The following is a 15552-nucleotide window of genomic DNA, read 5'->3' on the forward strand; positions in this document are numbered from 1 at the left end:
GTGTCCTTATTTCAACAATATCTACTTTAGTAGAAGATAGTTTGCCTTTCCATACATATATACAATATTAAGCAACTACTGTTTTCATTAGTAATGATTGTCTCCAACACCGTGTACACAAATCTTTATGCTAAGACAATTTACCTTCAACAGAGATTGTTAACTCTAGTATAGTATCATTTCAACATACAAGCATAAGCAATCACTTACAAACCCTTGAAATTCATTATTTTTTAAACTAGAGGTACTATGAAGATTACAGGTGCTACTATTATCTTACAACAGAATACAATCTATATTTCATCCAATTTGAAGAATGAAATTCTTCCTTTCCTATGTACAGATCTATGTACTTTTGGTAGTGTTTGAATAAATATTGAATTGGTAGACTATAATAGGAATTCCAATTGAATGAACACAGCTTTCAACAGATGTATTTGATCCAACCACGATTGTATATCGCGTATTTCAAACTACAACTCGAACGCACGTCCTTGGATACAGTGCTAACCAATCACGATTACGTTGGCATGGTTGGATTCACTTCCACGTTACTCACGCACAGTCGCACACGCTTGGGTACATCGTGCAGTGTACAAACGTCACGCTATTGAAAGCTGCATTCGTTCAATTAGAATTCCTACTATAGTGTAAAATTGTATCAAAATTTAATTGACACTGTGTGTAGATATATTACGTATCATGTCACTCATATATAAATTCTTATCAGTTCATTACTATCATTCATGTTGATACTGTCAAGTGTTTGATAGAACCCTAATCACACTTATGACATGCAATCTGTAATGCTTTCCATGTCCTAGCTAGCCATACACAGTATCAGAAAAAAAACTGCTGCTTTACGCTTGCCTTACCTCTGAGGTACATTGACGTAGCAAATTATCGGAAATTTGCATGTTTTTAGTGCTACATGTACTATCTATTCTTATGTATGAGTGATATAAAACAAATATCAACTTGATCCATGAATAATTTTTGTTGAAAACATAATCACTGGGTGTGTGTGATATCACTTGATTTAATATGAATACAAAATGAATACATATTTAGGTCAAAGGAATGGATTTCTACTCAACAGGTAGATTATCTACATAAGGCTGCGATCACATAGAAGTATACGGTATTCGCTATACGAAATACGCTCATTCGATCAGGCCTTAGGAATGACTAATGGATGGACTAACTCTGGAATGCCTAAATGACTAATTCTGGAATGACTAATCATTATTTGCTAAACATCTGTCCTTGGGCAGGAAAAGCCTCCTATATACTTGTGGCCCTTGAACATGTGTAAAACAAACTTGCCAAGAGGTTACATAGGAGGTTTTGCTTTAAACGTGTTCAAACGTGACACATACAAGGTTTTTCCTGCCCAACGACAAAATTCTGAATCTATATTCATGCCACTTAAATTGTTACAAACAAAAGAAATCACTTCTTATTACTGTTATTAATAATGCACCACTGAATTACAATGGAAACTTTCAGTCATGTAACTCTTTGTTTCTTTTACACCCATACAATTTCTGATTCCTGACACCCTGGTCATATGTCACAACTGCTAATAATTTACTAAAATATATATATATGTGCTTGTGTGTTTTTGGTGTATTAAAAAAGTGCTATTTTATATTGCAAATATTAAGTTGAATCATTAGATTGATAGGAAGTTAATACAGGTGGTTCCGTTCATTCATAACTCAGTCAAACATGCCATGTCATATCTAAATATCTTGCAAATTGTGCCGATTCTTGCCCAAAATGGCATAGTATTAAGGCAAACTAGTTGAACAAAATATTTTAAATTACTGTGTACTTGAAATTATGCATTTATTGTTTTGGTACTGTACATACAATTTCCAATCTTTTAAAATGAGCAATAAAATGTGACCAATTTGAAATGTACAATATTTTGGACTTTAACCGTAAAAGCAATAAAATATGACCAATTTAAAATTTACAATATTTTGGACTTTAACCGTAATTCTGTACATAAAACATTGCCATTTATATAAATAACAGGTACAGCATGCACCTTTATATTAAACATTCAATTATCTTCGGGCAAAAAGTTAAAACATTTGACTCTAAAATATTTTACAGATTTAGTTAGATTTGTGCATAAAAACATTTAAAATTTAATTTCCTTTAATTAAATAAAACACTACAACTCACACCTTATGTAGGTGGATGTAGGAAAAATTCATACAACAACACAAACAGCTTTGTTAAATCTCAACTGATGACCACAAGATCAAAATGTCAGCCTGCAACAAATATGACAGGCAACTGATTCCATACAAGGGACCGTCTTTTAAAAGAGAGTGGAGCACTGCTAGCTCTCCGAGAGTGAATTTTAGCTTCTCTCAACAAATTGCTTCTTAGTGGTCAATGGTCTTAACTCTTCTAAACCTATCTTAAGGTACTTTAGGAGAGCTTTTTACAGAGCTCTCTCTCTTGTTTCAAAAGAGGGTCCCTGTCAAACTGTTGCAATATGCCAGTACCAGTACCACCCCTTACACTTGTGAATTACAACAGACATATAATTTCTACCAAAATTGGGAATGTTATATTACAATAGGCCGTTCCAGTTGAAATCCACACACCCCCTGTACAAGACAGGGGTATGAATTTCAAACTACTTATATGGGTGACTCCATTTCAAATCTACACCCTGTGTGAGAGATTAAGGTCATGTCGTCCATAGGGGTGTGCATGGATTTCAACTAGAATAGCCTAGTATTACATATTAAAATACTATGTTTCATTCTACAACATTCATTTGTGACACTGTCACTGTCTTTATCTGGATATTTCAGACAAAATATTATATATGATACACGTTTTTGGCAAACTCAAGATAAGAACACTTGTACAATTTGGATGGAAGTAGTGTTCAGACCTGAACCTTTATAATAAAATACACAGAATATCTAGCTGTGCCACAAGTATTTGTGACACATGCGCACATGCTATAAGATTTGAAAATATCAAATCACCAAGGTTATACTTATACAGGCATTTTAATGGTTTTCAAGTTGATTTAGATATCACTGAGATCGGGAAGATATTCTTTCTTCATTAAAGGCACTCTTGTTTGTTTTGACTCTTCCCAAAGATATTTGGTATTCCAAATTACATCAGTTCTTCATGCACACATAGTTTTAGTAATTTGTGTTGAAATACTAATTCAGCTTGGGGCTTTATCTTGATGCTGGTCACTTTTGCTCATACAAATTAATTGAATTGCAACTTTGCAGCAGTTAGAGCAAGACCATCCTAGACCATCCCACCTACAATACAATGGTACTTATTTTTGTTTATTTCTTCTAGTCCAGGGGATGCTCATGTGGTCCTTAAATGAGCCACTTTTAGTGATAGTTATAAGCTATGGAAGGGGCCTTTGTGACCAGCATAAGAATATATTTCCTAGAAAACAGTACAATACTTAATAGCATGGTTCTATTTCCCCCAAAAAACAGTACAAAAATACTTAAGTCACATGGGTCTACACACTAATAGCCAATAAATATTTTTAAAATGCAACCCAGGCTCCATATTTTCATATAAGACGTTCCTCTGGAGGCAGTTTCAACACATTGTCCATCTCCACTCTGGAGCCAGTAATCTCCTGCCTGCTAGGACTATAGGTACCTTGAGTTGCTCTCTTGTTCTTGACAACCACAATGAATGCTATGATGATGATGATGAGAATCAGTGCTGCTACCACACCTATGATGGAGCCAATGACTGGCCAGTTGATTGGTGCTGCAATAACCTGAAGGAAACAACAAAATTTGTGACATGGTGAAACTTTGTGTACAGAAAACAATGGTGGGATGATGATGCTTTTGACATCCATCTCTTTGTTCTGTAACTCCTCTTATTTTAAACTCACTTCGGATATGTGAAATTCAAATACAGGAATGATGGACCTAGAAACAATAAATAGCATTTTTTTAGACATTTTACCTAAAATATAGGCCTAACCATCCGAGGCCCACCCCTCTTGTAAATGTCCACAAAGATTTGGAGGCCAAAATATATGGCACTTAATATTATGTGTGCCCTCAAATTTGAACCATATGCATGTTGTCACATTTATGTGCCATCAACGTCAAGTGTTCAAACTTAAAAGCTCCTTTTCTCGACACAGCGATTTTCAAGTTAGATCATTTTACCAAATCAGGACCGCAGGGCACTTGATCACAGCTGTCAATCACAATGTTGAATACGCCACAAATGGGCCAGTCTTCACATAATCAATGGCAGAAATAAATCTGACATCAGGGCAGCGGCGCACTATGCTTGGTTCCGATTGAGAAGACATCAAACGCAACAATCCAATTTCATCTCTAACAGCGATTATAGGAATTGTATACGTCTGCTACATCCTATAACCCTCTGTGTAGACTTTGTCATGGTTAAGCTGCAGGAACACTTGTCATGTTGTGTTCATGCAGTCCACTTTCGGAATATATACCGTATTTTGTCAAATAGTTGCACCCCCCTCAAATAAATGCCCCCCACCACTTTTTTCAACCAAGATGTTTCAAAATGCCGATATTGTCATGCTATCTTGTGTAGTAAGCTTGTACCAGCTTATGGCGAAAATCTGGATTGGAAACCCGGAAGTGAACCAGAAGTCAGTGTTATAGTTCATATTTCGTCATTTTAGCGTTTTTTGTCGTTCTAAAATTGACCTTGAATAAACGCCTCCCCTTGGGAAAATGTAACACCCCAGTGGGCGTTTATTTGACGAAATACGGTACTCAATTTCTAGTATTGATTCAAAATTTCCAAGATAAGATGAAGTAAATACAATACCTGTGAACACTTGTCTCCTTTGTATCCTTCGTTACATTTACACCTTGGCAATGCTAAGGTCTCATTCTGAAACACTGGCTCACACTGCCCATTCTTGCAAGGCTCCTCAGCACATGGATCTTTAGCTTGGCAGAAGTCACCAATGTAGCCAAAATCACATTCACATTTGAAGGACCCTCAGAGTTTTCACAAGTGCCTCCATTCTCACAGGGTTCCTGCAAGCATTCGTCGACGTCAGATTCGCAGTTGGTACCTTCGTAACCTATAAACATTGATTAAATATAGGGGAAATCAATAATCTGACATTAATATCCTTTCAATGACACTGTTGAGATCTGTGCCTTTGTGATGCAATACAGCAAAGCAAGTCATTTGTTGCTGATATTAATTTTAAGATTTAACTAAAGAAATGATGAATTTCTCAGCAGTTTTATTTTTATGGTTTTTCTTTTCTTTGTTTTCTTCCTTCTGTTTCCCTGGCATGATACAGGTATGTGAACATGAATTCTGTAATATCAATGGTTAAATACTACTTGGATAAAAATCTATATTACAAATATAAAACTACAGCACCTCAAGTCTTGATTTTTGCAGGGTATGTTTAATACAGGGTGAGTCAAAAAAAGTGCAATAGTGAAAAGAATCCATTTTTATTTAAGAACCGATTTGAACCTTTTAGGTTTTAAAACATTTTATCAATGATATATCCATTAGTGACCTTTTGTGAAAAAACCAAGGAATTAGCATTTACCGTTTTGTTTTTATGATCCATTTTATAGCGATACCCAATTTTAATGTTTATCCAAGAAACGTCTAAAATTTGAATGTCAGCCCACTCTGTGTAAGGTAGATTTGGAACAACTGCTATTTTCTTAACCTCATTGGCATTGAAATAAAATGGAGCACCCGAATTGTTATTGTCCTTGGTCTTGTTTAAGAAAAAGAAACATTTGTTGTTATTTTCATTTTACCTTTACTTTAAAGATGATTATTCTCTATCAAAAACAAATACATTTTGTAGGCGGATTTTTTCAAATGTCGAAATGAAGTGGAGTGAATTATAAAACATCCAGTAGTTGGACATATTGGGATTTAAAAAGCTGGAGTTGGAGTCGAGTGAGGTATGAAGGACTTATAAGTAATGTTAGAAAGTTTGTTTGAACAGAAAAAAGAAATTGAAATAACGCAAAAATCAACCTTATTAAGGTAAAGTCAGTTTCAGAGCTGGTGCCTTTATCGTGCATTGCAATTGTGTGCTCCCATTCAAAATACATGGTACCTCGTGGACAAATAATGAAATTGGGTATCGTAGCAAAAGGACTCATAAAAATTAAACGGTAGATGTGATTGACTTCATTTTTGCACAACATGTGACTATTGAGTGTGGCATTTATAGAAACTTTTAATAATTGGAAAGTTCAACGTGGTTCTTACACAAATATCGATTCTTTGCTCTATTGCACTTTTTTTGACTCACCCTGTAGTTTACTAAAGTACATAACAATCATGTAAAAAACATGTATAACCCAGAGTCCTCATTTGATCTGTTATTTTTGCCTTTTCATCCTCTATTACAGGCTTTTACAAACACACATACTCAGCCACCCCCTCTTGTACCGTTATCGTTTGGGGACACTTGCCTAAAACTGCAAAAAGAGGACACATACTTCTAGCCAAAAACCCACCAATTGGAGACATTTGTGTGTCAATTGGGGACATTTGTGTCTGTCAATTGGAGACACTTGCCTAAAACCTACAATCAGGTACATGTCCCGACACCCCTGACAACTGGGGACTTCTTAATTAATGCAATTTTTGCCACTTTTAGCAATAGGGGGTGCAGGGGGAGAAGTTTCTACAACAGGGAATGTCCCCGTTCGTCAGATGTCCTCCATTGGTGGGTTTTAGACCAGAAAATGTCCCTATTACAAGCCCAACCCACCCTTCATGTGGACACAACCCAACACATAACACACTAGCACTCCTTACCTGTTCCAGCGCAATCACACATGTACTCGTTCACCAGATCCTTGCATACCCCGCCATTACGACATGGTTCACTAGCACACTCATTAATGTTAATCTCGCATAAGGTTCCATCAAAACCTGGTACACATTGGCACTCATAGCTGAAGTCATAATCTATACAAGTAGCATTATTCTGGCACAGGCCACTTGCACAGTCAGGTAGTTTGTTCTCGCAGAATGTCCCTGTAGGAAAATTTGGTTCAAGTCTTAGCGGTTAACATCGTATCAAGTATGTACAGAACAACAGGTGCCATATTTAAACTAACTAGTGTCCCTGGTGTTTATGGCAATTATTTTAAGGGGCATCTTTATTGAAATCTTATCAAGTCAAAAAAATCTATGTCAAGCAACTTTCAAAGAAAAGTGCTGTGAACAACTTTATACTAACAAAAGTGATGTGAACATGGACCAGGGCCACCAGAATACAGTATGACGGTCTCTAACCAGTAACAAGCATCAATCACCAGACATCAACCAAGTGAACAAGGTATAGTGATACATTCCGAAAGCTCTCAGTTGAGCAACGTATGCTTAACTTTCTTCAACACAACTTTACACTATACTTGACTTTTGCCATATCGCCATAAATTGGTGACACCAAATAGCTGTGGTTGTCACTGTTAACATCAACGGTTTTGTTGCAATTTTGTGAAGATTTGTGACAGGGTTTTTATGATAAAGTTACATCCAAATTAAAGGGGCACTTAGACAGGTGGAGATGTTTGTAAGGGAGTGTCAATTATTAGGGTAGGGACACTAATTAGGCCAAATATGATCATATGTTGCAATGATCTAAACAATCTTAAAGTTAGATGGAGGCAAAATGTAAACATGGTAGAAATTGGAATAATAGTATTATATTTGTATAACAGTGCAAGTCCATATGAAGAAATGGTTATTAGGCATATTTGATATAATATTCAGGTACATGATATGTGGATCAGGGGACTACTGCTCTGTAAATAATAGATGAAGATATGTATGGATGATATTCATGCACTGCATGCTGTATATCAGAGCTGAAAATGTGGCAAGGAAATAGGGTGGGGCAAGAGGGTATAAACACGTAACACAGAGAGTTTAAAGAAATTGTTTAAGAACTTTGATAAAACACACATTAAAACAGTCATATAACATTACAGGGTTACACAATTGGGGAAAAAAGTGTGACTTGTTGCAAAGTATTTGGTCAAAAGAGGTAATTGGTATGGGAAAGAAGTCCCTGTACCTTATGGAAGAACAGAGGATTACTAATTATTCAGGTTAATGAAGTAATAAAACAACTAAAAAAAAATAGGATATGCATTTGGCCATCTTCAACTTTCTTTCCAATGCAACCTGCCCCTTAAGTGTCAAGCTAGTAAGTATAAGTCACTGGTTCGATTCTGGTACATGGGTGATTTGTCCTGCTCACTGATACTCTTAAGGAGAAGAAATTGTTGAAATGTTAAGCGTACTTACCATCATAGCCAGGTGCACAAGTACAATTCAAACCAAACCTGTCACTATTGCACGTACTACCGTATTGACATGGGTTACTTGCGCACCAGTCAATCTCGTTCTCACAGTGGGTGCCGTTGAATCCAATCCGGCAGTTGCATTTGTACTCAAATTCTCCATCCCCAATCAAGTTTTGTTCGCAGGTGCCTCCATTTTGGCATGGATCATTGAGGCATGGACCATCCCACTGGCAAAGATCACCTGAATTATGAGGTTTAAAAGGTGTCAAATATTATGAGAATATGCACATGTGTTAAATATTGTCAGGCACAAGAAACACGAAAATAGCTCAAGTAAAAAAAGTGATGTCAAGATATGAATGTATGTGTGTGACCCAGCCGTAGTAAATGAGACTTTTGCATTACCCAAATACTGGTCTCACTGGTCTGACATTTTCCTTGCCCTTTACACTTCACTTTGTATAAATTTGGAAATAAAGTTGATTTGATGGATTTGATTTATAAATAAAATACATATTTCATATAAGACATTCAAATTTTGTTTAAAGTCAACACCAATGAATATTTATACTTTCAAAAAACTTCAGTCAGGACTACAGAATCAAAAGTTCATATAATTTGATCAATAGATAAAATGGCTGGGCTATAAATTACAATTACTGCCATCAGCCTCATTTACTTGTGTCAGGTCACAAAAGTTTTTGGTATCATCGATTTAGGTCAGAAGCAGTTCATTTTAACTCAATTCACATTACATTAAACTGTCATAATGAACTTGTTGAATGACATACAAATACACAATGAACTTTGCATGTGCTCAGTGTTGCTTGATACAAAAACAGGCATTTTATGTTGCAATGATTAAAAAACTGTTCATTTCAAAACAAAACTTCACTAATATAAACTGATTCAATTACTTCCATAATGTTTTAATCATTTACAGGGGTGTGAGTGACCACATTTAAAAGTCTGAAATTTGGAAAGCTCCTATACTTTTGTACAGAGGAAGTGCAGAAAAAGAGATACAAATCAAGATCCAAAAGTCTAAATTCAGATTTTAATCTGAACTCTCACTCTCATACCCCTGCATTTGGGGAAAAATCAAACTTTTCAGATTTTCTCTCTTTTTCACTTGTCCTAAACAATTGCTATATTTAATCAATCTACTTTACAATGATTAAAACAAAATTTCATTTCAAATGGTCTACAGAAATGATTATAATTAATACTCACAAAATGAAAAAATACCCACTTGACAACATGAACAAAACACAACTTGTTTGACTTCAAAAACAACTTCAAATTACATAAATACAGTGGAATAAACATATCAGTATGTCATACATGTAATGCAGTTGGAATCAACCATTGTGTTTAAGACATGGGATAATAATGTGATAGAAGACAACATACCAGGGATACCACAGTGGGAGCCATCTTGTTCAAAATTTGTGAAAATGTATATGACAATAACAACAAACAATGACACCAAAGTGTAATTTGCTTGCCAACACCAAATCACTGTGCTTGGAATGGAGTGGAATGGAAATGAAGGGACATATAATCTTCATACTGATAGTCCTATAATTTAATTACAACCAAGATAACTGTAACATGTGAATTGGTCAGGAATATGCGACCAAGCTACATTAGAAAAAATAAATACTAGTAAATCAGACGTCACTGAAAATTCACAAACTATAAACATTGATACACAAATTAACACAAAACCAAAATTTGTCAAATTTGCAATTATTCAAATTTTTCTATTCAGTGTGGTGTCTACAATAGCCTCAAGAATTTTGAAGTCCGAAAACTAAAATGATCATTTTGACAGAATTAAAAACCTGGTGCACATTTTGCACTCTAATACTTGAATCGATTGTAGGGTATCCATAGGATATAACAGAAAATATTAGTATAAAAACAAAAATACACACAATATTATCAACTGTTATGGTTCCATAAATATATTACCATTCGGTCATTTTATCATTAAATTAATACCATATTACGGTGATACTCGGAATAACCCTGAAGTCGGAAGGTGTTAGAATAATTCCATTACACACATTAAATTAGGTAATTTATTTGCATGTTTTCCCACCTTTCTATGCATTCACCCATGATTATTGTACACAAAGGTCAATTCATAGGAGGACAAAGTGCCCCCTTATGAGACCAATCATAATTACCTCGGGCAATTGAATTTTAGCACCCACAATAATATTTTCAAAACTAGAGATTTTGTTGTGATATTGAACGAAACTATTTGAGCATAATAAATACTACATATTTGGCATTTTATACTATATGTGATAAAAGTGTAATATATTAGATGTGTGATCAGTTTTGGTGACAAATTTAGATATATCGGACCTAAGCTAGCACACTAACTTTTTTAAATATATATCTTTAAAAGTTCAAGGTGAACTTGTGATTTCAACATTCTGTGCAAAAATAGTACAACTATTATTACCCTAATATATGTAGGAAGAGAAAAAAGTTAAATGGGGTGAAATTGATATCTACAGTAGAACATCTAAAAAGATCTATACGGAAAGAAGAGAGAATGAGTATAATTTTTTTTATCAATTATTTTAGTTCTGGAAATGAAAAACCCAACAGCTTACAAAGTATTTTTCTTTTTACCATATTTCTTTCTTTCTTATTCATTCACTTGTCACATAAAAAGTAGTGAAGCTTCAAGGTTTGTTGAAATTTAAATTGTTTGTACACACAGAATACCAAAGTAAGCAAGGATGGTGCTCATTAAATGCCTAAAAAACAGAAAAACTTAAACAAGTATGTGTTGATTGAAATGACCATCTTCCAAATAATTGAATAACCACAACAACTTAGGGCATTATCATATAATGCTCCATAGTCTATACACCTACACGTATCACACAATTTACTGGTTTGATTTTTGCATTAAATGTTTGGATATTGTACTGTCAAGATCCCCCACGGAGCACATCACTGCAATCAGGCAATTTGCAATGGAGAGATTTTGCCTAATTTAGGACCAAATTTTAAGATATGTTTATTTTCTATCATAATACATATATATAGGCCAGTTAAGTTCAAAACTTGAATTGATTTAGTTTTCGGTTTGATTTTTGAAATTCCATTGAACGTGATTGGCAGCTTATGCAAGATCAGATCAACTCTTTCAGAATTACTTCACATTTGGAGAACACTTCTGTAAATCTGGTCATCCTTCTCTTGAATAATGTCAATTTTCAAATCTAGGCAGGAATTTGGAGTTTTATTTGCAGATGACTTTCACATCAACTCCAAAACTAGTGCAACAGCCACAACTCCCTGGATTAATATTTTATTTTGTAATTGTGTTGAAAATTGAAGACTTGAACAGACCAATAAGAAGACTATCATCAACTCCTATATGATAGTATCTTTCAATTTAATTACAACATTAAAACAAATAACTCAAAATCTACTCTACATTACATTCTCCAATTATTTTTGATACCTTTGTCAGTTAAAATGTGTAATTATTTAATGTTATTAGTTAATTAATCACCTGAAATTGAAATTTAGGCAATTGCTAAGCATGAAAGAAATTTGCTTTAAATACTCTAATTATTCAAAGAGATTAAGAAGATGATACTTTGCAGAATTTTAAAAGCAATGATTTGATAAGCGAGGCATCTTGTTACAATTGTCATTATTTATTTAGTGGCCCTAGCAAAAGCCCGGCAAAATCTCCCCTGCAGCTTGTATAATACACATAGTCTGTTGTTAGTACAGAAAACCAACAAAATATAACAGACATACAAAGACACTCTTATTCACAACAGATGTACTACTCCATATTCCACAACAATACAGCACTCATTTTTTGGAATTAAAAATATATTTTCTTGTTTTGCCAATTGAAACAATGCTAATCCTTATCCTTCAGTTAGTTCTACCTGCAGTAAAAGTCAAATTTTAACATTTTTGCAGTTTCAGGTAAAATGGACCAAAACATCAGTACAATTTTGCATGTTTTCTTACAATTGTAGTCACAAAATTCGTATCTTAAGGGATAGGGTATGAACGTTTGGACAGTATTTATTGTGGGACATTAGAGCACATCAGACATATCGAATTGCATTCTGAATAGGAAGAATGTCTTTCTGATATCAAATAATTTTCATTTTTTGAAATTCACGATATAATACAAATTTTATGACAAATTATTAATAATTGATATTTTTGATATTTAACAGTACTCGAAGTAAACTTTATAAATCTGATGATTTATACTTAAAGTGTATGTAGGTGGGATGAAAAGCTGACGATCAATTGAAAATTTTGACCTTTCGTATTGAAGGGAAAAAATCCATATCTTTAATATGAAAGGTCAAAATTTTCAATTGATTGCCGGCTTTTACTCCCAGCTACATACACTTTAAGAATATATCATTAGATTGATCAAATTTACTTCGAGGACTGCTATATATCAAAAATGTGAAAAATATCAAATTTTAATAATTTGTCATAAAATTTGTATTAGGCTATATCGTGAATTTCAAAAAATGAAAATTATTTGATATCAGAAAGACATTCTTCATATTCAGAATGCAATTCGATATGTCTGATGTGCTCTCATGTCCCACAAAAAATAATGACAAAACACTCATTCCAGATCCCTTAAGCATTCAAAATCTTGAGTGTGGGCTAAGAGTTAGCTCATAAGTTTAATTATATTATTTTTGATAATTGGTTATGAAATAGATCAGAAAATGTGTTTTCCAAAAATTAGAATGCATAACTTGATATTAGTCTTTATACAAGACTTTGGGCTTGATTGTCAAAGCATATGAAAAATGTCCTAAAACACAGATTTTTGATCCAAATGTCCAAAAATTGACACAAAAATTAAAATTTGACTGTCATTGCCAGAACTAACTGAAGGATTAAGGTATAGCTATGTTTCATTGGGCAAACCAGGATATTATTTTTTTCAATCCAAAATAATTAGTGCTGTATTTTTCTGGAATAGGGAATGAATGCACTTCATAGGGAAACAGACCATTTTTTTTATAATTGACACAATTTGGACATAAATGGTTCTTGGGGTTACATGCACAAGGTTTCAACACTGACTTGATTCACACAAAGGTTCTTATAATAGTCACTTTGCAAAAGGTTAATTCTCCCAAACCATCACAGAAAACACACATCAAATTGGTTTTTTATCATATTCCTTTCAGTGTGCAGTGACATTTAACATGAGTGAATATAGGATGGTATGCTCAGACCGGATCACTGCAAGCCCCACAGTTGTTGATACCTTGCATGCAAGGCTGTAAATTTTACAGTACTCCCCCTCCCAAGCTCACTACCTCACACGGTCCCCCTACCCTTTTATGTCTTCAAATTATGTCAAAAATAAGAATGGTTTATACTAGACAAAACGTTATATGGTGGACAAGGATCAAATACCTTCAAAAAATTGTGGACACAAACACTCCCATGACGACTTGTCAGCAGCTTCAGAGCATGTAGCAGAATTTTGGCACTCCACCCCAGAGCAACTAGCCACAGAGCATACACGGCCTTGGTAACCAAGGGTGCAATTGCATATAAAGTCCCCTGGCGGTTGGGTATCGCAAGACGCGCCATTGGAGCAAGGGCTAGGGGCACAGGGGGTCACATCACACAGTTTGCCATAGGCATTGGGTGTGCAGTGACAAGTGAAATCGCCGACTGAGTTTTCGCATCTGGCATTGTTTTGGCATGGATCGGACAAACATTCGTTTGTATCGGACTGACATAAAGTTCCTGAATAAAGTGGGGTTAAGTGGTGGAGATTCGGTGAAAATAGGAAAAAAATATCAACAACGATTTTGTTCAATTAATAATCAAATCACTGCATGATCTTTATCAGTCATGAATGCAACATGTGATCATGTTTTTTACAATTTTGTCCGCAAGTTTCTTTTTTTAAATGTCCATATCGTTGGGTTCATCACAGAGTGACCAGATACATGTGCAATCAGATCTGTGCAATCAGATAAAATCCATAGTGACGGGTGATGAGATTTAACACACCAAAGAATTTCACATAGTGACGGATAACTTTGGCCATCTATTACATAATTATTTGAGATGTACAATTTTACCATTTTGCCAATCTATTACATATGTGAGATGTAAAGCTTTAACATTTTGGAAGTACCTTTCAAAGTTCTACTTTTAAGAGACACATGACTGAACATTATTATCATTGATGAGCTTATAATCTATAATTTATGCCCAATACAAATCATCTTCTCAACATTTTGCTGTTTTTCATTTCTTGATCAATTTGCAATCACCATCCCAATGTGATACACCCTGCAATGTTCACATCCATCAGAATGTGATTATTCCATCCATCACTTTATGATTCACCCAACGATAATGACATTTTATTGTTTTGAAAAGAATTCGACAAAAATATATTGCATTCATGACAAATGAAGAACTACATCATCAAAGGTAACAATTCTGTTCAATTTTGCATTTTGATCAAATAATGTTAGTAGTAGTTCACTTTGAGTGAGTAAATTTATTTTCACGGCAGTACATTAAAGTTAGTATTATCCCTGATATTTCAGGTAACAGCAGGACACAACAGGTTGGTTTGTTTGGGATTAATTTAAGCCAATTATAATGCAGGTTATAAATAAAGCATTTTGTTTATGAAGGTTGCATTGAATTCATAGCAGGCACATGGGAATTGATATAACTTGCTCTACATGGCAAACTCATTTTATGACACTGTAAATCAAATTTCATATCATATTTGTTTTTTGGTTATGTAACTTGTAAGATCAGAACAGAAAGCCATTATTCAATTATAAGTTGACATTGGATTCCTTGTAAAAAATTGGAAAACATTGTTTTTTTTCTATCAAAATTTGAAGCACACTAAAATAGATCTAGGCTTTCTGTTCTTACCCTGATATAGTTAGTTTTTTGTTTTGTTTTGTTTTGTTTCTTTACTTATTCAATTTTAATAAAATACTTCAAAAACACTGCAAACCCAAATGACTTAATGTGCATTGATTATTAACTTTAAACCCAAATATCTGGATAAATTAAGTGAACAGTGCATGTTACATTTAGTGATTCAACGACTAACACCAATTTAGTTAAAGACCCATTATTAGACCCCAGTTACACACTAACACTGACTGTAAAGGGTTTGCAAACTCTA

The 15552-nt window shown here is 34.3% G+C and overlaps 1 protein-coding gene across 1 annotated transcript in view; it reads right to left on the reverse strand.

Moving 5' to 3' along the window:
• Positions 1–1184: 1184 nt before the first annotated feature.
• Positions 1185–15552, reverse strand: part of LOC140137233 (uncharacterized) — a 64011-nt gene continuing 49643 nt past the window's right edge. The window contains 6 exon segments of the mRNA XM_072158882.1: positions 1185–3799; positions 4849–5027; positions 5030–5110; positions 6838–7059; positions 8338–8577; positions 13794–14132. Coding sequence (XP_072014983.1) covers positions 3584–3799; positions 4849–5027; positions 5030–5110; positions 6838–7059; positions 8338–8577; positions 13794–14132 — 1277 coding nt within the window. The 3' untranslated portion in view covers positions 1185–3583.

Source organism: Amphiura filiformis, chromosome 17 (genome assembly GCF_039555335.1).
Source record: "Amphiura filiformis chromosome 17, Afil_fr2py, whole genome shotgun sequence".
NCBI lineage: Eukaryota > Metazoa > Echinodermata > Ophiuroidea > Amphilepidida > Amphiuridae > Amphiura > Amphiura filiformis.